We start from the raw sequence: 23019 nt of genomic DNA, 5'->3' as shown, positions 1-23019 counted from the left end.
GGTGGGTCTGCGTCTCCGGTAGTCCACCACCAACTCCTTGGTTTTCCCAGCGTTGATCAGCAGGTGGTTCTGCTGACACCAGTCCACAAAGTCCAGAGTCCACTGTCTGTACTCTGAGTCGTCCTCACCTGTGATGGCAGAGTCATCAGAGAACTTCTGTAGGTGGCAGCGTGGGGAGTTGATGGAGAAGTCTGCAGTGTACAGGGTGAAGAGGAACGGTGCCAGCACAGTTCCCTGTGGGGCCCCCGTACTGCAGACCAGTAGAGTAGAAAAGCGCTATGTAAGAATCGGTCCATTTATCATGTACTTTCTTCTAATTCGATTAAGTAGTCCAAGTCTGGTTCCCTGAAAGCAAAATATAAGGAAATAAGTTGTGGTTCAAGACTTTTGCACAGCTGTATATACAGAAAATATGTTGCTCAGTTAATGTTAAACAGTCCTAGGACGTGTTACAGGTTTAACTGTGTTCTCACTGATGTGCTGATTACTGAGAATAAATACTGTTATAGGAACAACAGCATGAAGTATGAGGAAATCCCTAAATGAGGTGAATATACTAAAAAGATTAGAATAAATAATATCTGATAATTTTAATATTAATTAGAACATTAAGGCTAATTGTAAAATCATTGATGCCTATGCGGAGCTTCATGTGACATCTCAGTGGGAGTGTCTTCCGTTAAAAAACCTATAAACTCACATCATTACGAGAAAACTCTTTATTTATTTGTTTCAAAGCCACTTTAAAAAAATTCCTCCCATTTCAAAGATTAGCACCACTTAGATAGCGCTAGCTAAAGAAAAGAGCTGAAGTAAAAACTGTCTCAGTACGTTAGTCAGGAGGGGATTTACAAAGAGGAAGCTTACCCTGTTTTAATGGCATTACTTTCATTAGTTAAATAATGTTCTGAGATATCAGTTGACTGATCAGTTTATCTGCAGGCTTGGACTGCATTTATTCAGGTGTCACATGATTCAGGTATGTGCAAAATTCCAAATTCTTCCTCAGGAGGCTGTTCGAGTCTTGATCCGCCACTCTGCTGACGTGAACGCGCGGGACAAGAACTGGCAGACGCCGCTGCATGTCGCAGCAGCGAATAACGCGCTGCGATGCGCTGAGATCATCATCCCACTGCTGAGCAGCGTCAACGTGTCAGATCGTGGTGGACGCACTGCTCTCCACCACGCTGCCCTCAACGGCCACACTGAGGTAAAGCAGCCTGGAGCCGTCTTTTTAAGCACTGGAAGTAAATGATCAGCACGTAAGCTGCAGAGTGGGGCCGCATTCGGTTGCACTTCACACTGCAGTTCACAAATAAACAGGCTGTGACGTAACCGTCCTTTGTGCTGTTCTGGTTGAATAGCTTGGTTGAAGGAAACAGGTGGGCGAGTGCAGCTGTGTCACTGGGATTATTAAGTGGGCTGTGCATTTTGAAGCACTCCTCATCTTAGACAGAATCATTCACCAGCGTGCCAGATCTAAAATTAACAATGAGAGGCGGCAGATTTGTGGAGCGGAGCTGAATGGACGGTGCCTTCATTTCTGCTCGATAGGCCCTCCGGTGTGTTTATGCGGCGACTGGGCTGAGAGATGAGATGGATTTACAATGCTGTTATAAAAAGACCCGCCCGCTCACACATCCTGTTGCGCACACCTCCCTCTAATATTTCCTTCTCATGTCCTTTCTGTTTATTTGTTAGATGGTAAACCTTCTCCTCACTAAAGGAGCCAACATCAATGCCTTTGATAAAAAGGATGGCCGAGCTCTGCACTGGGCAGCTTTCATGGGTAAGAGACAGAAGTGAAGGTTGTTAAGCACATGTCACAGAGATAAAGGAAATGGAAAACCAGTCCAAACATAACAAAAACCTACCAACAAAAACATAACAACAACCTCTAAGGTCTACAAAGACATCAGCGGTTCATCGGAGCAGTGCTTCGGTGAAAAGGACGACCAATCAGCTGAGTGTCAGTGTTTCTTATAATCCCCCTTCAGGTCACTTGGATGTGGTGTGCCTGCTGGTAAACAAAGGCGCAGAGATCAGCTGCAAAGACAAACGAGGATACACTCCGCTTCACACGGCAGCCTCCAGTGGACAGATTGCCGTCGTCAAACACCTGCTCAACCTGTCTGTTGAGGTCAGGACACATACACCCACGTAAACACACGCTTTTGTCCCTAATTTTCAAACAGTCCACATTGCAAACAAAAATACATTCAGAAGTTTACTTTCACTCCGAGTGCTTCGAGTGATCCCTCACAGTAGAGAGGATGTTGTGGAGAGTAGTTAGATCCCACTCCAGCTTTTCAAAATGCCATCACTGTAGCTCTGCTGTTTCAATGTGAAAACTACCACTAACTAAATAAAAGAGGGAAAAAAAGGATACATAGAGTCAGATTTTCCTTGAATCTAAAAAGAAATCCTCAAAACATTCCTTCTGCGTGTCACTCATACGCCTGCTTGTTTACTTCAGAATGCCCTACAGAGATAGACAGACAGTCCCTTCTTGAGTGAACAGACCAATCCTAACATGACCAGCATTCATTGCATCGTTCACAAGTTAGAGCCAGCTCATTCTTATATACCTCAGAAATATGCTGCTGACCTCAGTAAGTGAACCATTTCGTTCACTTCTTTTAGCTAGCATATAGCATAAGCATACAGTCTATTACTTTTATCTAAACAAACTATTATCTAACCCAAATATGCCCTAAATATTTTTACTAGCTTTATTGCTTTTTAATGGAGTTATAACTGATTTGACAAGTACTAGTCACGTTGAGCTGATTGTGCCGTTTTCCCTTTGCACCTTGAAAGAGTTTACCTAGTCTTTATATGTTTCTGTTTTCTCTGACCACAGATAGATGAGCCCAATGCATTTGGAAACACGCCTCTCCACGTGGCCTGTTTCAATGGTCAGGACGCTGTTGTCAGTGAGCTGATTGATTATGGGGCCAATGTCAGCCAGGCCAACAACAAAGGCTTCACCCCGCTGCACTTTGCTGCTGCCTCCACACACGGAGCGCTCTGCCTGGAGTTCCTGGTCAACAATGGGGCCGAAGTCAATGTACAGGTACAGAGAAATATAGTTACTGGCAAGACTGGAGCCCAGCTATTATTGTATATCGAGGGTAATGGTGATGTTTATTTTTATTTTTATGGAACAAAAAAATACAGACTTAAGTTTAGACACATTAAGAGGTGTTTTAGTATTCTGTGGTAAACGAGTGCTGCTGCAATTGAACCTGAAGTGTCTGTGTCGACAGTTCGAGTAGTTCAGCTCAGTTCAATTTCATTTTATCTATACAGCGCCAAATCACAGCGACAGTCGCCTCAAGGCGCTTTATATTGTAAGGTAGACCCTACAATAATACGTACAGAGAAAAACCCAACAATCATATGACCCCCTGTGAGCAAGCACTTTGGCGAAAGTGGGAAGGAAAAACTCCCTTTTAACAGGAAGAAACCTCCGGCAGAACCAGGCTCAGGGAGGGGCGGGGCCATCTGCTGCAACCGGTTGGGGTGAGAGAAGGAAGACAGGATAAAGACATGCTGTGGACATGCTAGTTGGTACAACATGCTAAATGCTAAAGCTAAAAACTTTTTTAGTCAATATTTTGGGCTTTCTTGAAAATGATTTTAAAGTGTTTAAATAAATGAACTGTGGCTATTTGCTGATTAATTAAATTTTGCAAAGTAAAGCAGAGACAGGAGAAATACCCTTCAGTTATCTTATGAGTGCTGATGTTGCATAATTTGTCCACCAAAGGCAACAGGGAAGTTGCAGAATGTTAAATGATAAATATTACCAGGATTCTAGAATGTTGAATGAGAGGATTACGAAATGTAAAAATATTCTAGAAAATACTGAATGTGACCCAAAGAACACCGTCCCCAGAGTCGAGCACAGAAGTGGCAACATTACGCTTTGGGGGTGTTCTTCTGCTAAGGGTGCTCATTAAAAACACTGAAGTCTGAAGTCCGTGTTTCATTCGAAAGCTTTTTTTCTTCTCTGTCCACGTTAGAGTCGGGATGGAAAGAGTCCTCTCCACATGACTGCGGTTCACGGACGGTTCACTCGCTCCCAGACCCTCATCCAGAACGGTGAGACTTCTTTATGCTTGTGTTTGTCTCGCGGTGTCTTAAAGCTGCCTTAACTCCACTGGGTCATTATTTTTTTCGCGTTTTGTTTCAGGCGGAGAGATCGACAGTGTGGACAAGGATGGCAACACTCCCCTTCACATTGCTGCTCGCTATGGCCACGAGCTCCTCATCAACACGCTTATCACCAGCGGAGCCGACTGCACCAGGTTTGTTTGTTTATTTGTTGACTTGTTGAGAATTTTATTGGTTACAATGACGTGTTATGCAGATAAAGAGATACCCATGTCTTTCTCCAAAGGCGAGGAGTCCACGGGATGTTTCCTCTTCACCTGGCTGCCTTGAATGCGCACTCTGACTGCTGCCGGAAGCTGCTGTCGTCAGGTAGCTAACTGGGAAATGGTGCATGATGGATTTAGTTAAACTTAGCTTTGCCTTATTTTCTGCCCTGTGGTGCTACAGTTTCAAAGTTAGTCAAAGCTTGAAATAAAGTAAATGTTTGTAAATGCGAAAAGTTGAGAATGAGGCAATGTAGAAGCTCAAATTGATACCATAAGTGTGTCTAATAATAATCTCGGACGAGTTTGACCTCAATGTCAGAGGTCATGTTTTCTGAACATTTTCTGAATGCAATAACACAAGAAGGAAGTCAGCTAGTATTCTGAAATTGATACCTGAGTGGTGACCTTGGTGATTGCCAGTATTTTCTAACATTAGTAACAAAATTAGCTGATTTAAAATTCAAAATTCAGATATATTGTCCTATGATGTTTCCCGTCTTATTGAGACGTACAAAACATAAAAAGATCTCTCTAATATTTGTCTGCCTGACCTGATACGATCAGCTGGCTGTTGTGTTTGTGGGACTTCAAACAGGTGTGGGCAACATGTGGCACATCCTCTGGTGGACAAACTATCCAACTTCAACACTCATAAGTTCCCTGAAGAAGGTTTCTCCCATCTCTTATTTATTAAAAAAAATAAATGCAGACATTGATAGACTGGCATATAGATAACATCAGCTGATACATTGGTTGGTCTTTAGCCTGCACTACATGGTCCTTTTTTTCCTGGTGTCACAGGAAGCATTCTTTATATGTACTCGTCAGCTACATCACAGCGTGTCCACAGAGAACAGGAAGTCGAGTTCACGAGCACAGAGTGTAGCTGCTCAACAAGCGCCTACAGAGCAGAGGAGGGTGAACTGGTTGTTTCTGAAAAAAAATAATAACTAGCTAGCAACAGCTGATGAAAAATGCATGAACGGATGCTATTTTCATTAACAGCATTTTGAGTCAATCAAACACAAACAGTGTTTTATGTGCTTTTGTCTAAAGTGAAATTATTTGCTATTGTTTGTTGTTCCAAGAACGCCGAGTCAGCATTTCTACGTATGTGCACGTTGCCCTCAGTGTGCTGACTGAGGACTTCTGTTGTCTTAATTTCATCTTGGAGTGTAACTTCAGTGAGCGTTGAGTCCAGCTGTTGTTCTGCACAGGCACGTTCAGCTCCAGCCAAATTCAGGTCACAATGCTCCTGAAAAGACAAGGCCTCAGTCTCATTACTCATTTTCCCTCCAGACACAGTGCATCCCTGTGAATTCTCCTCTATCAGCAGTTATCTTGTTTACATCAGAAAGTTTCCGTGTTGCTTTATATCTATATGTCTATAGATGAACAATCAGAGTAATCTGCTGGTTGTGCTGTAAAATAATTTTCTTCTCATATCATCTGCTAAACTTTTATTTCTGAAAACAGACGAAGAAACTTTGCATTAAACAAAAGTTGAGAAAAGACCCGACTTCTTCGTGCTTCCAGTTAACTTGATGATTTAACAAGGCGCCAGCGCTTGTGTGTGGATGAAACTGGGCTCCTCACATGGCTCTGCTGAGCTGCTGCAGCGAACAACAAAGAAGTCATTTACATGTGTTTGTGTGTTGTGCAGCTGCAGTACTGGGTTTGGTCAGGAATGCTGTGTTTGCTGCACCCACAGCTAAATCTTGGATTTCAAAATCCTTCATAACGTGGATCTCAAGAGTGATTTCCTGTCAGCTATGCAATTGTAGGTCTAACTCTGATAATCATGTGGATGTGAAAGAAAGCGTACACGTGTACGTGCAGCCTGTGCCAATCTGAGCCTGGACTCGGTAAGACTTATAATTCAGTGCTATAGAAACAGCCCGTTACAAGTTTCAAATATTCTTTAAAGGCCTTTTTGTTCATTTCCACAATTTCTTTCAAATTATGACTTTGCATGGCTTGTTTTGTCTAAAGAATAACATTAAAATGAGCAGTTCGGAGGAGAAACTGAAAATGATCATATTTAAGAAGCTAAACTGAGTAAATGTTTCAGGATGGAAAGAAATGTGCACGACTTTAGCACGAGTCCACCAGTTTTAGAGAAAATGCCTTCTCGGAAATGCATCCAAAAATTTACTAGTAATTTCTCCTCCAGGAATAATAACTAGGTTACTCCAAAAAACGTAGTTGTGAGCAGTTTCATGGTGGACGCCATCTTTACTGGGTGACTTTGGTGTTTTCATGGTGCCGTGGTGACTTTAGCACGGGGTGGTGTGCCAAAAGAAATCCCAGTTCCTACATGAAACTACTAAGTAATCACAATGTTTCAAAAAAGAAATGACTGTTGAGTTTTGTTCAGTTTTTGTGGTGCTTACTTCATTCCATTATATTTAATGCAAAGGCAGAATATGTCTATAGATGAACAATCAGAGTAATCTGCTGGATTATTAGCAGACAAAAGGTGAACCCTATAAATGCAAACGAGCTTTACCTCTAAATAAATGTACGTTTCCTCTGATTAAAACGTCCCATGTAAACATTGCAGAACCATAATAATGGATTAATTTGATGATGACTTTATTTATCTGCGTATCTGTAAAAATCCTAATCACCCTACAGTGTCAAACGTCCATTTAATTCAAGCTGTGTTGCGTTGCGCCGTTTGTCTTGTTGCACTTTATCCTGTGAGGCTGTCTGAATGTGTCTCTGACCTGAAGATAAGATGTGTGGCTCTCTCTGTGTGTAACCTGTCCTTGTATTTTCCTCTATGTGCATGATCGTCTGTGTAACCCTCGTTTCCCCACCTGTCACACTAACCCCTGTCTCCCTCTCCGCCTCCTTCTCTTCCTCTCTCTCTGTGATTGCTGCTGCTGTCTTGTCTGGCCCTCCTTCGTTTCCCTGCGCTGCTCCCATCAGGTCGGAGGTTTAGCATAATGTGTAACGACTCGGTCCTGTCTGCAGGCTTTCAGATAGACACTCCAGATACGCTGGGGAGGACCTGCCTCCACGCTGCTGCTGCCGGAGGGTGAGTCCATTACTTTCCAGATATGAGAATATAGTCAGTGCAGCAAAGGTCTGAGGAGAAATTGCCAGGTGGAACAAATATGATAAAATCTTCCAGAAATGGAAAATCATTTGTGTTCTGACATCAGCCAGGACATGATAACATTAGCTGCTGTGGTAACGGAATAAAACCAGTGCCTGTGTTAGCCTCGGCATGATGGTCTAAATATGAGAACAAGTCATGGTGTTAATGGCATTAATTTGATTATGTTTTATTTATTGATTATGTTAAGACCTTACAACAATCACATGGCCCCCTATGGGCAGGAGCCTCTGCCAGAACCTGGCTCAGCAGTTCAGTGTTATGCTGCATGTTTTTCAGTAACCAAACATTTTCCTTTTGCCTAAGGATCATAAATCCTTCACCTGTAAGCGTCATTTTGAGTAATAACTGCCGTCTCTGTGTTTTTGTGCAGTAATGTGGATTGTGTCAAGTTGCTCCTGAGCAGTGGAGGAGACCACAACAGGAGAGATAAGTGTGGCAGGTACTTCATGTTGCTGTGTGGAGAACAGCTTTCTAAACTTTTTAAGAAACGTCAAAATAAAAAGGAAAGAAAAAAAGCAGGTCTTCAAATTCTTGTGTATGGTATATTTTGTTCTATTTTATTCTACTGTATATAGTATTTTATTCTATTCTGTACAGTTGTGTACTTTATTTATTCTGATTATATTCTAATTTTTGATACATAACTTTTGCACTGTCCACTTCCTGCTGTGACAAAACAAATTTCCCACGTGTGGGACTAATAAAGGTTATCTTATCTTATCTTATCTTATCTTATCTTATCTGTTTCCCTTTGATTGCATTTTGAATGAAGTTACTTTTGTTGTCTTCATTTGAATTTCTCTCACTTCCAGGACTCCTCTTCACTATGCGGCTGCCAGCCGTCACTATCAGTGTCTGGAGACTCTGTTGGCATGTGGCACTGCCATAAATGCCACAGACCAGTGGGGGCGCTCCGCCCTGCACTATGCTGCTGCCTCAGATCTGGATAGAAGGTGAGCAAGCATTCAAAAACTTTACATAAAGCTGCAGTCACTTCTTTCTTTTTTTCTTCTTATATGCTGAACTTGGTCAAGTTGTTGGCATTTTCAATCCAAAGTTATCTAATTATATTTATATTCATATTATTTTTTTATTTCGGTTTGATTTTGAGTTTAAGTCTAAAATGCTGTGTTGTAGACAGTTCCTTGGGGGACTATGTGACTCTCTTGTTGCTTCACTCTGTTTATTAGCTGCTCTGATCTTTGTACTGAGCACACTGTGGCTTTTAAAACAGCAGAATGCTCCTTTGAGAGCCTGAGTTTGCAGCTGGATGTACTGCTAAAATAAAGCTTCAGGCAATGATCCTTTTTTCACATTGTATTCACACATTTCTTTAAAGTATTGCATTGACATTAAACCATCTTCACTACATCTGGTTTAAAAGTTAATTTAACATTTAAAGGAGAAGGCCAACTAGTTTAAAATGAGCACATTGGCTAATACTGTCACGGTAACGCTGAAGAAATAAATGCACCAATACAAGCATTCAAAGACGCTGCATGCATTTGTGTAGAAACAGTATACGTCTGGTTACTATATTACAATGATAAATACTAATGCTGATCAGTGTATAAGCAGCATTTCACTGTTGGGTTTCCACAAGGTGGAAGAAGTTATCAGTGCATCTCAGTAGATGTGTTGAGCAGAGTCCTCCACGTTTACCTCAGTCACAAAAATGAGTGGAGACAGACGTTAACAGGTTATCCAGCGCCTGGCTGGGAGCTGAGCTGAGCTCTTCACACCCCCTCCATGGTGCATCACAAATCTGGCTAGCTGTCCTATGTTACCACATAAAGAAACCTGCTGAGCCATACCTACTGTTTCCATGGTAACCAGAGGTGATGCTGTCACTGAGTCATGCATGGTCTGCAGGTTTACGTTCAGTATTAGTTCAGTTAGCGTGTTAGCACATAGTTAGGCTGTTTTGTTTTTGTTTTGTTAATGCGTGTTGTATGTATGTAGTATATTGATACTTAATGTCATCCTATCTCTGCGCCCATCTGATTTTTACCCTGATCCTCTGTTTGTCTCCTCCCTCATAGACGTCGTGTTGCTCTGGAGCCAGAGAGTGAAGGCGTTCAGGCAGAAAGGGAGAAGGAGGCAGCACTGTGAGTGGGAACAAAATCTACTGAAATTTGACCAAAGCTATGCACAAATCTACAATACATGCCAAAAACTGAAAGGTAGAACCGCATCTGTTTAAATGAAATTGTAAACAACAAAAACGACATTTTTGAGACATCTCCAAAAAGAGATGAAATAGACTGAATACTTAGATTAAAAAAAAAACTGATTCACTGAAGGTAATGAATAAATGATTAGCATATAGTAGTATAGAAAATTAATAAATTCTATTACTATGTAGCCAAATGTGATTAGCTTAAAGAAATAAATCTATCAAAATATATCAAAGTAAATAGTAATGTTAAAAAATGGAACAGGAAATATAACAGGTGATTTTCACAGTTTTCTCAAAGTTTATTAATGAAAAAAAGAAACAAAAAAGTAAAAAAAAGAAAACAAAATTGGATAAATAAAAAGAACAAATGGCGATAAAAGACTATCATTAAACACAAAGTCTATAGCATACATGTGTGATGTGTAACTGACATTTAGCTCCAGTCAAGACTCACCACTATACATTTAAAACACATAAAACATTTAAAACGGTGTTATCTTGATGTCATAAGCTTGTGTGCTTTAAGCATGTTCTCTGTGGTTCGAGCTGCCTTCTGAAATGACATGTTTGTGTTGCAGATGTTTGGAGTTCCTGCTTCAGAGCGGTGCTACGGCCTCACTGAAAGACAAACAGGGTTACAACCCTGTCCACTACGCCGCAGCCTATGGACACAGGCACTGTCTAGAACTGGTCAGTTTACACAAACGTGTGACACATAGCACACCTTAGCCCCTTACCCCAGTGTGCCCCAACCAGGGCTATTAATGGGGAAAGAGTAGCATCAGCTAGGGATAGACCGGTGGTCACCGTAGCCTCTGAGAGTCACTGAAAATTTGCTTTATATTGTCCCCGCTCTCTGCCCCCCTTTCCTAGCTCTCTCAGTCAGTCAAATCTAATAAAAACCAAAGAGCCCCGAAACAAATCTGACATAGTATTAGCTAGCTGACAGTAACAGGTAAGCTAACAGCTAGCTAAATGTAAGTTAGCTTGTTACAATTTGCCAACAAACTAATTGTCTTTGAAAAAGTAGCAGGCTAAAAACAACAAATTTACTGATTAGTTAATATAATTTGCTAAAAACAGCTGACTAAAAACAATGGTTTAAATGGGTAGCAAAAGTATAAAAAGGTAATGGTCAGTAATGAAGTCATTTCGATTGGACCCTATTTCTGAACCCTGACTGAATCAAACTGCCTTCACTCTGCACAAACAGGATGTCTCCAGACTAAAGTCCTCACACAGATGCTCACACTCCTGTCACATGTTGTTGAATATGGTTGAAGCCTTACTGAGGAAATGCTTGTACTGTTGGGGAGTGTCTGGAGGGAGTTTCTTTCTCTGCTGGCCTATCATGGCCTATCACTTTTTCACCACATGCCAGAAATCTGGGTGTTTTAAGTTAGAGCATCAAGTCTTTTATGTAACAAACAAACAAAAAAGAGCTCTGAGTAAATCCCTGAAAAACAGAGCTACTTAAATTTGATAAAGCACATGAACAGACTGTGACTGTGTTCACGTTGTTTTTGTTTTGACCTCCAGCTGCTGGACAGAGATGGCGGTCACCAAGATGACTCTGAATCTCCACATGCCAGGAGCCCGCTGCACCTCGCTGTCAGTATTAAACGGATAAAAGGATTTGTAGTAGGTTATCCTATTTTATTTTTTTAATTTACATTTTTAAACAGTAATTTCTCTCTTCAGGCGTACCATGGCCATGCTCAGGCCCTGGAGGTGCTGCTGCAGGGGGAGAGAGAGGTAGACCAAGGGGACGAGATGGGGAGGACAGCTCTGGCGCTGGCTGCTCTCCGTGGTCACTCTGACTGCGTTCACACCCTCCTCAGCCAGGGAGCATCGCCACGCACTACTGATAAGCAGTATGGACGCACCCCGGTGCACCTTGCAGGTGAGCTTAGAAACATGGAAGCATGCAATTTGGCAATTTGTAGAAAAACAGGAATAGAAATAAGATAGCTGGTCTGGGAGACTGAATTTTCAAAACAAGAGCAAGGATGTTGTTATTTTGTTCCAAAAGATAAAAAAATTAATCAAAAATATAATTTCTATATGTGAAAATTTGTAGTGAAATCAGCATATGGTCGGTGTATATAACACTTTAATCCCTCTGCCAAAGCTTTTTTAAACACATGTGGACTGTGAAACTACAAACAGCTGATTACCAAACCCTGGGATGGTTGTTTATTTAGATGGAAATCCAAGTATAAGATGTGTTATTTATGTGGAAAAGCTTTATTGGGTCTCTTATGTCTGAAATTGCTTTGGCCTCTTCCTCCAGCCTTAACTCATTACTTCAGAATCATAGGAAACACTTGTTTTTCGTGCACCTCTGGGCAGGATTCTTTAGTGTATCAAAGGTCATCTTAGTTATTGTGTCCTCTTATTCCAGCAATGTGAGCATCATTTGAACATACTTGAGATGCCTAACCTTTGGACTGAATGTAGCTCTCTGTAGCTTCAGATATCTGCAGTCTTAGAATGGAAGAGTCCTTATTGTTCATTTGAAGCACATGTATGTGCCGCTCACGAGCCTGGGTTGCCTATAACTACAGTTCAGATGAACTAAATTTAGAGTTTGTTCCCCATGTGGCTGAAAAAACAGGTGGTTAAATACTTTTTTTTCTACTGTGGCGACAGAAGTCATCACAACCTTTGTGTCACAGAGCTGATTTGTACGTTTGTGACACCTTGTGTTTTGTTCTCTTTGCAGTGATGAATGGTCATACTACGTGTGTGCGCCTCCTGCTGGATGAATCGGATAATTCAGACCTCGTGGATGTTGCTGACTCTCAGGGACAGTGAGTGACCCTCGCTCCCGCCCCCACACATCCTGTTTGCTTCGTGCGATTTGTCCCTTTCCGTTTTCCCTCTTAAATATGTTGTCCTCGTCTGCAGGACTCCTCTAATGCTCGCGGTGGCCGGAGGTCACGTCGACGCCGTGTCACTGCTGCTGGAAAGGGAAGCCAATGTCAATGTGGCCGATAACCACGGCCTCACAGCGCTGCACCTTGGGGTGAGCGCGGAACTTGTGTTTGTGTGGATTTAGTGCAGTCTCTATTTATAATTTCTTTCATTTGTGACAAGAAAGAAGCAATAAGTTTTATATTAGGGCCTATTAGACTCCCATTAACATTTTTAGGAGGGACCTTCTTGGAAATGTGCTTTATTCATTAGAAGACTTGTAAAAAGAGACAAACAGGAAATGTTCTTTCAGATTTGTATTATAGATTCTTATATAGCTTCTGCTCTGTTGTCTCAGCTGCTGTGTGGTCAGGAGGAGTGCATCCAGTGTCTGCTGGAGCAGGAGGCTTCGGTTTTGCTCGGCGACTCGCGCGGTCGTACAGCCATCCACTTGGCCGCTGCCCGAGGCCACGCTTCCTGGCTGAGTGAGCTGTTGAGCATCGCCTGCTCTGAGGCGCCATCCTTGCCCCCGCTGAGAGACCACAGCGGGTACACACCGCTGCACTGGGCCTGTTATTATGGTTAGTGGCACCTGCAGACACGTTTTTAAATTTAAAAAAAAAAAAGTAAATTCAGTTCAAAACAGACAATCCTTTGTGAGCAGCACTTGGTGATAGTGGGGAGGAAGAACTCCCATTTAACAGGACGAGACCTCCAGTTAGGAAACTTTTCCCTAAAGTGTGTGTTTGTGTGTAGGTCATGAAGGGTGTGTGGAGGTCCTGCTAGAACAGAAAGGCTGCCGCTGTATTGATGGGAACCCCTTCACCCCTCTGCACTGCGCTGTGTAAGTCACACTGATATCCCGGAGTCGTCTTTTTTGCTACTGGAATAGTGTTTTTCCTGCTTTTCAGAGGCCGATTTCAGTCGCTGAACTCCTGTTTGTGTTTTGTCTTTCAGAACCAATGATCACGAGCCATGTGCATCGCTGTTGCTGGAGGCGATGGGTTCAGACATTGCTGGCTGCTGCGATGCTAAGAGCAGGTAAGAAGCGAGTGAGGACATGTCGCCAGCGCAGCTCCTCCCACGCTGCCGAGCACCATATGTTCTCATTCCATCCTCTCTCTTTCAGGACTCCTCTTCATGCTGCAGCATTTGCCGGTCATGTCGATTGTGTCCAGTTGCTCCTTTCCCACGATGCACCTGTGGACGTCGCAGAACAGTCGGGTCGCACTGCGCTGATGATGGCGGCTCAGAGGGGCAGGGTCGGGGCTCTTGGTACGGGGTTGTTTTACATGTGCTTATGTTCAGAAAATGAGCAGTGATTTTGTTTTTTATACGTGCTCTGTATTCTGTCTCGTACAGAGGTGCTGTTGACCAGCGCCAGTGCCAACCTCAGTCTGACTGACAAGGACGGCAACACCGCCCTGCACCTGGCTTGCAGTAATGTACGTCTACAAGGGGGCACCACGCTCCAGCATTAGTGTTTGGCCCAGTTTTGTGGGACCTTTGTTTACCTGTTTTACTGAAAGGAAGGCTCACAGATGAGACCTCAGTGCTGTTTACTTATGCAGAACTCTGGAGGACTTTTTAACTTGAGTCCTTCTTCTTCCAGGGGAAGGAAGACTGTGTGTTGCTGATCCTCGAGAAGCTGTCTGACACTGCGCTCATTAATGCCACGAATGCAGCGCTGCAAACGTGAGTGTGAAAATACTTTGGCCCTCATGTCTGTACATATAGGAAACACATGTGTCACTGTAAACAAGAGCTTTTGAAATGATGTATGTAAAGATTTGGTCCAGGATCAGTCCAAGTAAAATAAATAAAATTAGTTTTTCAGATACTGTGAACATTTTATTAAACGAATTTGAAAACCTGTTTCACTAGAGGTGATGTAGTTCAGTTAAACAAGAGTACTTGTGTAACCATGAGTGACATTATGTGTAACTTTCTGTCAGTCCTCTGCACCTGGCGGCTCGTAGCGGTCTTAAGCAGGTGGTCCAGGAGCTGCTGTCCAGAGGAGCCAACGTTCAGACGGTGGATGAGAACGGTACGGTAAACTCAGTACTTATCAGGGCCTGACTGCACACCTGCATGAATGTCTTCCTTCTCTCAGCATGGACTCAGCTTGTCTACTGAAAAGCTTTAATGCTGTTTTCCACGTTTGCTGCAGACAAAACAGTTTTTAAAAGGGTTACCACTCGTTGTAGAGTTAGGTGAGTTTTATAGAGTGCAGGAAGGGTTTTCAAGTGAATTTGGGGTTTGTTACATAGCAACAGACAGACAGGATGGGTATAGAAAGCAGGCCTGTTACTGTTCGAGGTCGGCACAATAACTAGTCCACCCATATCTAGGAAAACGTAATGATCAAAGTAAATCTTTGATGGAGTGATATTTTTTGGCTTTTATTTGATGGCAGGAAATGAAAGAAGAGCATGAATTGACATAAGATTTAGAAATTGATACTTCAGGTGTATCTACTAAAAATCACAAGTTCAAATCTGAGCTCTACGGGAAGGTCAGAGGCCAGGAAAATCATGTGAATGCGATACATAGGACTGTGATACCACAGGTGTTTGATACCAGGCGACTGGGGGCCAGTAGTTTTTATATGAAGCTGTGGAAACCCGGATTAAAGCTGTTCATGTGTTTTTTGTGAGCTTTCTTTGTTCTTTGTTCTTTGTTTTGTTGGCTATAGATCAATTTAAACCTGAAAGTCCATAATTGATTAGCTTAGATCAGCAATACTGGATGAAGTACTTTTGTATATATTCAGTTACTGGAGTTTTAGATTAAGTTGTAACCCCATTTCTTTTCACTACTATGGCCTAAGGATTTGTTTTATTAAGGGTAATTGTAAGAACAAAAATAGTTAAGCTATAAAAACAAAAGATTCATTTTCACTGAATATAATAATACACGCTGTTCGTAGAGCTACACGTGGACAGCTTTTTGCTAATGTCACTGAAAAAATAGTGTCTCCATACCCTGAATGAATAAAATTGTATTTATATTAGGGCTGTGCGATATGACTAAAATCTCATATCCCAATATGAGACATCTATCGTCCCGATAACGATATAAATCACAAAATTGAACATTTTCTGTAAATTCTGTGAATCTCGGGCAGCTCGACTTGCGTGAAGTGTTTCCAGCTGGGCGTCGCGTACCTGGAGTCGAGTGTTTTAACCGATGCATGAAACGATACATTTTTAGACATAAGTTGAAATGGCCGCCATTTTCTTTGTATTTATTACACGGCGTGCGGCGGGGAAAAGCCTGTTCTAACGTTTGAGTCTAAGGTTTATTTTTTAGCACCTGGCGGCTCTTTTTTGCTTCTCATCCGTAAATACTCTGCATACTCTTTCACGTGATTCAGTTTATTTTGAAAAGTCTCAACAGGATCTTGAGCTTTATTGTGAAAGGTTTATGTGGAAAATAAACAATGGTTTTACCATCGTTGTTGCTAATGACAACGCATAAAAACAGGCGCTTGTCCGTCCGTAGTGTGGTTATATAAAATATAAGAGAAAGAGAGAACTTTAACAAATTAATATAGCCACTACAGTGACCATCAAAACCATGAAAAACATTGCCGTAGACAGTTTATTTTGCGACACCACAAAACGAACGATAGTGTAAAATGAAATGACAGATGTTTTTATATCGTCATCCGATATATATCGTTATATCGAACAGCCCTAATTTATATGACACCAAATCATATGTTTAAAATGTTTAAAAACTCTTTAATATCAGAGAGAAACCCCGACAATCAGCTGACCCCCTATAAACAAGCACTTTGCGACAGTGGGAAGGAAGAACACTCTTTTAACAGGAAGAAACCTGTGGGAAAACAAGGCTCGGATGAGATTGGTAAAGTTGTAATGAAACTTAAACTTTAAAATATAAAAACACAGAATACAAACCTCCTGTACAGTTCCTTCTGCTCATCCCCAACCAATCACAGCAGGTGGATGCGCTCTCTGCCAGAGGTTACTTCCTGTTAAAAGGGAGTTTTTCCTCTCCACTGTTGCCAAGTGCTTGTTCATAAGGTTTTGTCTAATTATCGGGGTTTTCTTTCTGTCATGGTGGAGTCTTTACCTCACAATATAAAATGCCTTGAGGTGACTGTTGTGATTTGGTGCTGTATAAAACAATGGAAATGAAAAACCAACATCTTTTCCTGCAAGTAAACACATCATTTTTTGATATAAAGTCATATTTTTAATATGGGAGTCTGTTTTGCAGCTAGATGAGATGAGGTCTCCAGTTTTTATTTTATTTTGTTCTATACTGCGCTTTGTTTATTTATTGTCCACTTTGGTGTCGGGCTGCTGTTGTTGTCGCTGTCCCCTTCTGTCTGCTCACACTGTCAACTGGCTGAACTCTAACGGGATGCTGCTCCGATGCTGCTTTGCCTTCCTCCGCTTCCTCCTTGTCCACGTCTCGCTCTGTTCCTCCTTTTTGTCCGTTTTTGTCGTCCTCCCTCCCTCTGTCTCCGTTCTTTCTCTCTGTCGCTCTACCTCAGGTCTGACGCCTGCTCTGGCTTGTGCTCCTAGTAGAGAGGTGGCTGACTGTTTGGCTCTCATTCTGGCTACCATGATGCCTTTCTGCTCACCTTGCAGCTCTGGAGCTCCTTCCCCAGGGTCCTTGTTGAGGCATATACCCCACCAGGGGGGTAAAGGCCTATCCACTGGCCCTCGGGCGACACGCAGCCCCAGGAACCCCTCGGGACCATCCAGCGAGGGAACCACAGAGAACGACTCAGAGGATTCCGAAACTTTCTGACCCCTCTAAACCGACTCTCTAGCTTCCTACCTCCAAGAGTGCACGTGAACGTCTTACCTCTCTCCTCGGCGAGGAATGATGCAGTGTTTGAGTGCACAACTGAGGGAGAAGGATAGAGACTTGGTCATTCATAGAGCCCATAAAAGTTCAATATTAAATAAATAACTTGTGGACAATAATTAATCGTAAGATGAGTTGGAATATTTTCTAATAGATGGTTAAATAATATTCATATTTCTCATGTCTTCTGTTTGTTTAATATTGAACCTTTGGTGCTCCACATGCAGTGTCTATATCTTCTGTTCCCCATGTTGGGAACATGAACACGAACTGAATCGCTCTGCTTTGACGCCAGGCTGGAGACCCTGCAGCTTCTTTTTTTGTAATGCTCTTTTTTTAAAAGAAAAACCAAGATGGGAGCAGCTGCACTGCCCAGGACTGACTGACTGGAGCCCAACGAGTCGCTCCGTGAACAAGAACTCGATCTGGACCAGTTTGGGTCTGCATGCTTGTGTTAATTTACACCACGGTTCATTCTTTCTACTCACGGGTGCTTAAATCCAAACGACCTCGGTACTTAGTCTCTGCACGGCACAGCAGCTCGCTGCGGAGACTCGTGTTGTCTTTTTAAAAAAAGCCATTTTTAACTGTTTGTACAAAACGAAGGAGACTATTAAGAAACCAGAGTGTAATTTTAAACTTTTTATGATTTTAGGCTTGTTGTACCAAATATTTGACTTCCACGAGTAAATAATGAACATGTGACAAAAGGTCACATAAACAGGTACATAGAGCTTGTTTTTAACTGTTTAACAGCTGAAGCACAAATTTGTAGGTTTTTGTTTGGTTTGGATGACGTTTGGATAGAATGGGAATTGTGTGGCCTCTCCGAAAGACGTTCCTAGTTCAACTGTGGACCAGAATAGAGGATACGAAACACTAGGTACATCTCAATGACCTTTACATCGAGAAATCCAGATGACACAGCCCTGACGAAAGATTCCTCAAGCCTGATTTAGAGTTCTGTGGTAAATCATGGTAGAGCTTACCATGTGTAACCCATGTAAGTGGCCGTCAGCATTTATGCTTGTGCTGGTTCATTACATGTTAATTACCAAGTGGGTATGTCCACTGATGTTTCCAGCTGATGGCAACATCCTGGGTAAACATATTTGTCCCTGAAGTTTTTCCACTTCTTTCCACATTCCCTCACGTCAATTAATAAATAAATATCCCAAGTTCGTTTCAGTTCCACAGTCACGTGTGTTTCAGCATAAATTAAAATGCTAATGCAAACACTGAGGCACAAAGCTGTGTTCAGAAGAGCTGAACAGTAATAATGATAGTCTGTTAATGTTAAATAAGTTAACGTTAGCCTCAAGAGGACATAGATACATGCTACGTTAGCATAATCCTGACAAATCTTTTGCTATGTTAGCCATTTCATGTTTCATGTTGAAGGATGCATTTATATCTGATTTAATTTTATATTAATCAAAGCGTGGTACATTTTATGGTAGTATAGTAGCTACACAGATAAGTCAAAATCCTAGTTCAATTAAAAAAAGGATTGCATTAGCAGTGCTGTTAGCCTAAAGAAAATAGCTGCTACATTAGCACAAAGTGTTTTTACTATATTAGATCAAAGCTAGTGGTATCTAATGTTGTTGTTCGGGACATTTTTGAAAACATTCAGTATTGTCAGTATGTGGTGTAAAGTCAAGAACTAATGTATCACAGGTGGAGTTGTAGATATCAACCATGGGGGTTAGCATTGCTGCTATGCTAAAACCAGCCTGGGGGTTCTTCCAGTTTAAAACCAGACTGAAGAGATAAAGACGCTTGTGTCCACCACTTGAATGACTTCCTGTGGCCATGAAACAAAGGCTGTTCTCTTGATTCTTTGAAGCACCATCTGTACTTTTAATGGAGTGATGTGATAAGGTAATGGGGATGTACCTAGTGATGAATATAAGGTCTGTGGAGATCAGATTGAAAGATGAGATTATGACTAAGATTTATGCATTTTGTCCTCTGGCCTTGAATGGCCATCTGCACTGTTTTCACTCCATTTGCATCCCTACCTGTTGTGTTGTGCATGCTTGCACACTTCCAGGCAAAGCTTCTTTTTTTGTACTTTAATGTTTAATCGTAAATGCCCAGATTCTCAACAAAGACCAAATTTCTGAGGCAATGAAAAGCTCTGTTTAGCTCTGTTGTGCTATATAAGATCCATTACACGATGGTACAAACAATGCCAGCACTTAAATGTAAATTAACACAGGGCTTTGACCACTTTCCTCACATTCCTCCCCACTGTTTGTCGCTCTGCCAGCTATGTGCCATTGTTTCGAATGTGTCCAGTGCCTTGATGAGTCTTTTTTTCTTTTATGACATATCCTGTGCTAGTAGTTGGAAAGGATGAGTTCACTATTATTGCAAAATAGGAAAAGTGTTGGTGGTACAGTGGTGCAGATTTTAGCCATGCTTTGAGAGATTTACCTCAGACCTCTACCGTTTTATTGTTTGTGTAGGTTTTTCGCCTTTTGTACACACCAGACACTTTTAAAAGTGAGAAGAAAGTTCCAAACCAGCCGTCAGTTATGAGGAGCTGCTAAATGGATTTGAAGGTCAAACTTGTAAAACCAGACTTGATGTGCTGCTGTGGTCATATGATGTGACTGAAAGCACAGTTACTGAATGGACCTATAAATATAAATCTCACTGCAAGAAGAAAGAAGGAATACTTGATTCATCGTTTAAGTTGGGAAATGACTGAAACCGTGAAAACAGCGAGCTCTTTCTCCTCTCTGTGGAGGTGCAAATCTTAAAACCTGGACAAACGAAAACTAGGCGTGGCTGAGCACCACCAGGTACCACCAGTTTTTTTGAAATTGTGTGAAATTATTCTTTAATGCGTTGAGCTAAATATGAGTGGTTATGTTGTATTGAATGACAGTGTTTGACACAGTTTTGGTTGTTTTGTCACCTTAAACCTCTGAGGTCTAAGTCATCATTTTGCTTTTGAGTTTTTGCAAAAAATGTGAATTGTTTTTCGTGTTGTCAGTTGAACTGATTTTTTCTTTGGCCCCTGATTGCCAAGATTTTGGAGAACAAAGTAATAAAAAGGAAAAAATGATGTTTGCTTGCCTAGGGTAGGGTCGGGGTCACCACCTGTGACAACTTAGACCCGAGAGAGTTAAAGGCTGGAGATTTAATCCCCCTAATTTTATTGTCAACAAATCCACTGCTCCATAAATCCTTTTGTTCCTCATGCAATAAATTAAGGAGGTTTTACCGTCAGACCTCATACTCTTCCTGCTAGATGATTAACTCGTAATACTCACCCAGTTGAGTGAGTATTTGGAAGCCTTTGATTTCCAACGTATTCCGAGTGGAAAGCCTTTTAGTCTTCTGTTATTGTTACACGAGTGAGTCTTACTACAGCAAGATCGATTTCAACTTTGCAACAACAGTCGAGGCCTGCGGCTCAGAGCAAGGACTTAGTTATCAGTCATTTGTTGACAATAAGAAAAAAAGACAATATCTCCAGCCGTGTGTGTGTGCGTGTGTGTGTGTGCGCACTAGCTTAGGTACTGATATGAAATCCACCTGCTTTTTACATTATGTACTGTAAGGGAAAGCTTTGTATGAAGAAATCTCCATCCCAGATGGTTTTGTTTGACTTTGGATTTAAAATGTAATGAGTTGTGAATCCTGTTAGCTGCCAGATAAGCACACATATTGTTAGCAAGCACAGTCTTTACTGCCTCCGCTGTCCCTGAGAGACAGAGCCTGTCCGCCAGTATTCAACCAGAAAATGAGCTTCAGCAGGCCTGACAATCGTCGTGTGATTTTCATAGCAGTTCCTGATGCAGTACGGCATGCTGAGGGCTGTTTGTCACCTCCACTTTGTTTTATATTAACTGTACAACAATAAAAATCTGTTTGGAGTTAAAAACATGCCAATTCTTTTCTTTTTCCATCAATCTGTGAGGAGACTCATTACACCAGAGATGTCAGACTCATCTTACATTGTGGGTCACATACAACCTGTTTTGATCTGGCCAGACCAGTGAAAACCCAGTTTCTGTCAGTGTAAAGAAACCTAACTACTCATGTAATCAATGATTAGTTTAAGACAGAGAAGAGTAATTTCAACAATATGTCTCTACATGATAAAGAAATGCTGCTGTAGTAAATGAAAGAAAGCACAAGTTGTGCTTACAGATTTTAAATGTGTAAAATTACAGATGTGTGTAACTGAATTACTTCAGTATACTGTAAGTGACCGTGGGGTCTTTATCAGTAGGAAAAGCTGAAAATACAGTTAAAAGTCCGACATTTCTGTCCTTCACATTTTCCAGAGCTCCCTAGCGGGCCTGATTGGAGGTTAATGGTTCTTTATTCGTCACATGCATAGTTATACAAGTATAACACAGAGTGAAATGTAACCTGACACACTCCTTGACCAGGATGTGATGTTCTGTGTGAGGATGCTCTCCACAGCACCTGCATAGAAAGTCCTGAGGATCTCTGGAGACACCCTGACCTTCCTCAGTTGTCGTAGGTGATACAGGCGCTGCCTGGCCTTTTTGGTCTGGACCTGAATGTGGGCAGACCATGTCAGGTCTGAGGAGATGTGGACACCGAGATACTTGAAGGACTGCACCCTCTCCACTGGAGCTCCATTGATGATAATGGGCTTGTAGTCTCTGTGCTGACTCCTTCTGAAGTCCACCACCAGCTCCGTGGTCTTGCTGACGTTCAGCTGGAGGTGGTTGTCCTGGCACCATGATGCCAGATTCTTCACTTCATCCATGTAGGCCGCCTCATCATTGTTGGAGATGGTGCCCAACACCACTGTGTCGTCACCAAACTTCACAATGGTGTTGTAGCCGTGGGTGGCCACACAGTCTGAAGTGTAGAGGGAGTAGAGCAGTGGCGAGAGGACACACCCCACTGTGGTGCTCCTGTGTTCATGGTGATGCTGTCGGAGACACATCTACCCACCCTCACCACCTGAGTTCTGCCAGTGGGGAAGTCCAACACCCATGCACACAGACGGCTGTTGAGTCCCAGATCCCTCAGCTTTGTGAACAGTCTGCAGGGCACTATTGTGTTAAACGCTGAACTGTAATCAACAAACAGCATTCGCACATAGTTACCCTGTTTCTTGTCCACGTGGCTGAGGGTGGTGTGCAGGTCGTGGGCGATGGCGTCCTCTGTGGATCTGTTGGGTCGGTAGGCGAACTGGAGCAGATCTGTGGTGTCTGGGATGGAGGAGGAGATGATGTTCTTCAGCAGCCTCTCGAACACCTTCATTACTACAGAGGTCAGTGCAACTGGCCAGTAATCGTTCAGGGATGAGGGTTTGCTGTTCTTGGGCACAGGGATGATGGTGGATCTTTTGAAGCATGTGGGGACCACAGACTTCGCCAGGGACTCATTGACGATGGAAGAGAACACACCTGCTAGCTGGTCAGCGCAGCAGACAGCCGGTGATGCCGTCTGCCTCAATTCTCCTCAATGCTGCTCGGACGTCGTGCTCCTCATTGGTCTGATTGTTGGGCTGATTCTGGTCCCTGGGCTTTAGGTTTGACACCTGCGTTACACTGTCCGTG

The 23019-nt window shown here is 42.3% G+C and overlaps 1 protein-coding gene across 3 annotated transcripts in view; it reads left to right on the top strand.

Moving 5' to 3' along the window:
* The window catches only part of ankrd44 (ankyrin repeat domain 44), a 32468-nt gene extending 11110 nt beyond the window's left edge, over nt 1-21358 (top strand). For 2 of the 3 annotated variants that reach the window (XM_076874672.1, XM_076874673.1), the window contains exons 5-28: nt 1010-1210; nt 1702-1789; nt 1998-2140; nt 2864-3076; nt 4029-4107; nt 4199-4313; nt 4406-4488; nt 7365-7428; nt 7883-7951; nt 8325-8465; nt 9555-9620; nt 10270-10381; nt 11231-11302; nt 11393-11594; nt 12417-12504; nt 12602-12719; nt 12966-13188; nt 13364-13451; nt 13565-13648; nt 13737-13882; nt 13970-14052; nt 14220-14302; nt 14563-14654; nt 17136-21358. In XM_076874672.1, coding sequence (XP_076730787.1) covers nt 1010-1210; nt 1702-1789; nt 1998-2140; nt 2864-3076; nt 4029-4107; nt 4199-4313; nt 4406-4488; nt 7365-7428; nt 7883-7951; nt 8325-8465; nt 9555-9620; nt 10270-10381; nt 11231-11302; nt 11393-11594; nt 12417-12504; nt 12602-12719; nt 12966-13188; nt 13364-13451; nt 13565-13648; nt 13737-13882; nt 13970-14052; nt 14220-14302; nt 14563-14654; nt 17136-17395 — 2913 coding nt within the window. In that variant the 3' untranslated portion in view covers nt 17396-21358. The remainder of the gene's footprint in view (nt 1-1009; nt 1211-1701; nt 1790-1997; nt 2141-2863; nt 3077-4028; nt 4108-4198; nt 4314-4405; nt 4489-7364; nt 7429-7882; nt 7952-8324; nt 8466-9554; nt 9621-10269; nt 10382-11230; nt 11303-11392; nt 11595-12416; nt 12505-12601; nt 12720-12965; nt 13189-13363; nt 13452-13564; nt 13649-13736; nt 13883-13969; nt 14053-14219; nt 14303-14562; nt 14655-17135) is intronic. The other variant, XM_012924303.5, reaches the window with a different exon arrangement.
* Nucleotides 21359-23019: the final 1661 nt, after the last annotated feature.

The sequence above is a fragment of the Maylandia zebra genome, linkage group LG16 (genome assembly GCF_041146795.1).
Source record: "Maylandia zebra isolate NMK-2024a linkage group LG16, Mzebra_GT3a, whole genome shotgun sequence".
NCBI lineage: Eukaryota > Metazoa > Chordata > Actinopteri > Cichliformes > Cichlidae > Maylandia > Maylandia zebra.
Note: the sequence above shows the minus strand (reverse complement) of the source record. Positions and strands in the feature narration are given on the sequence as shown.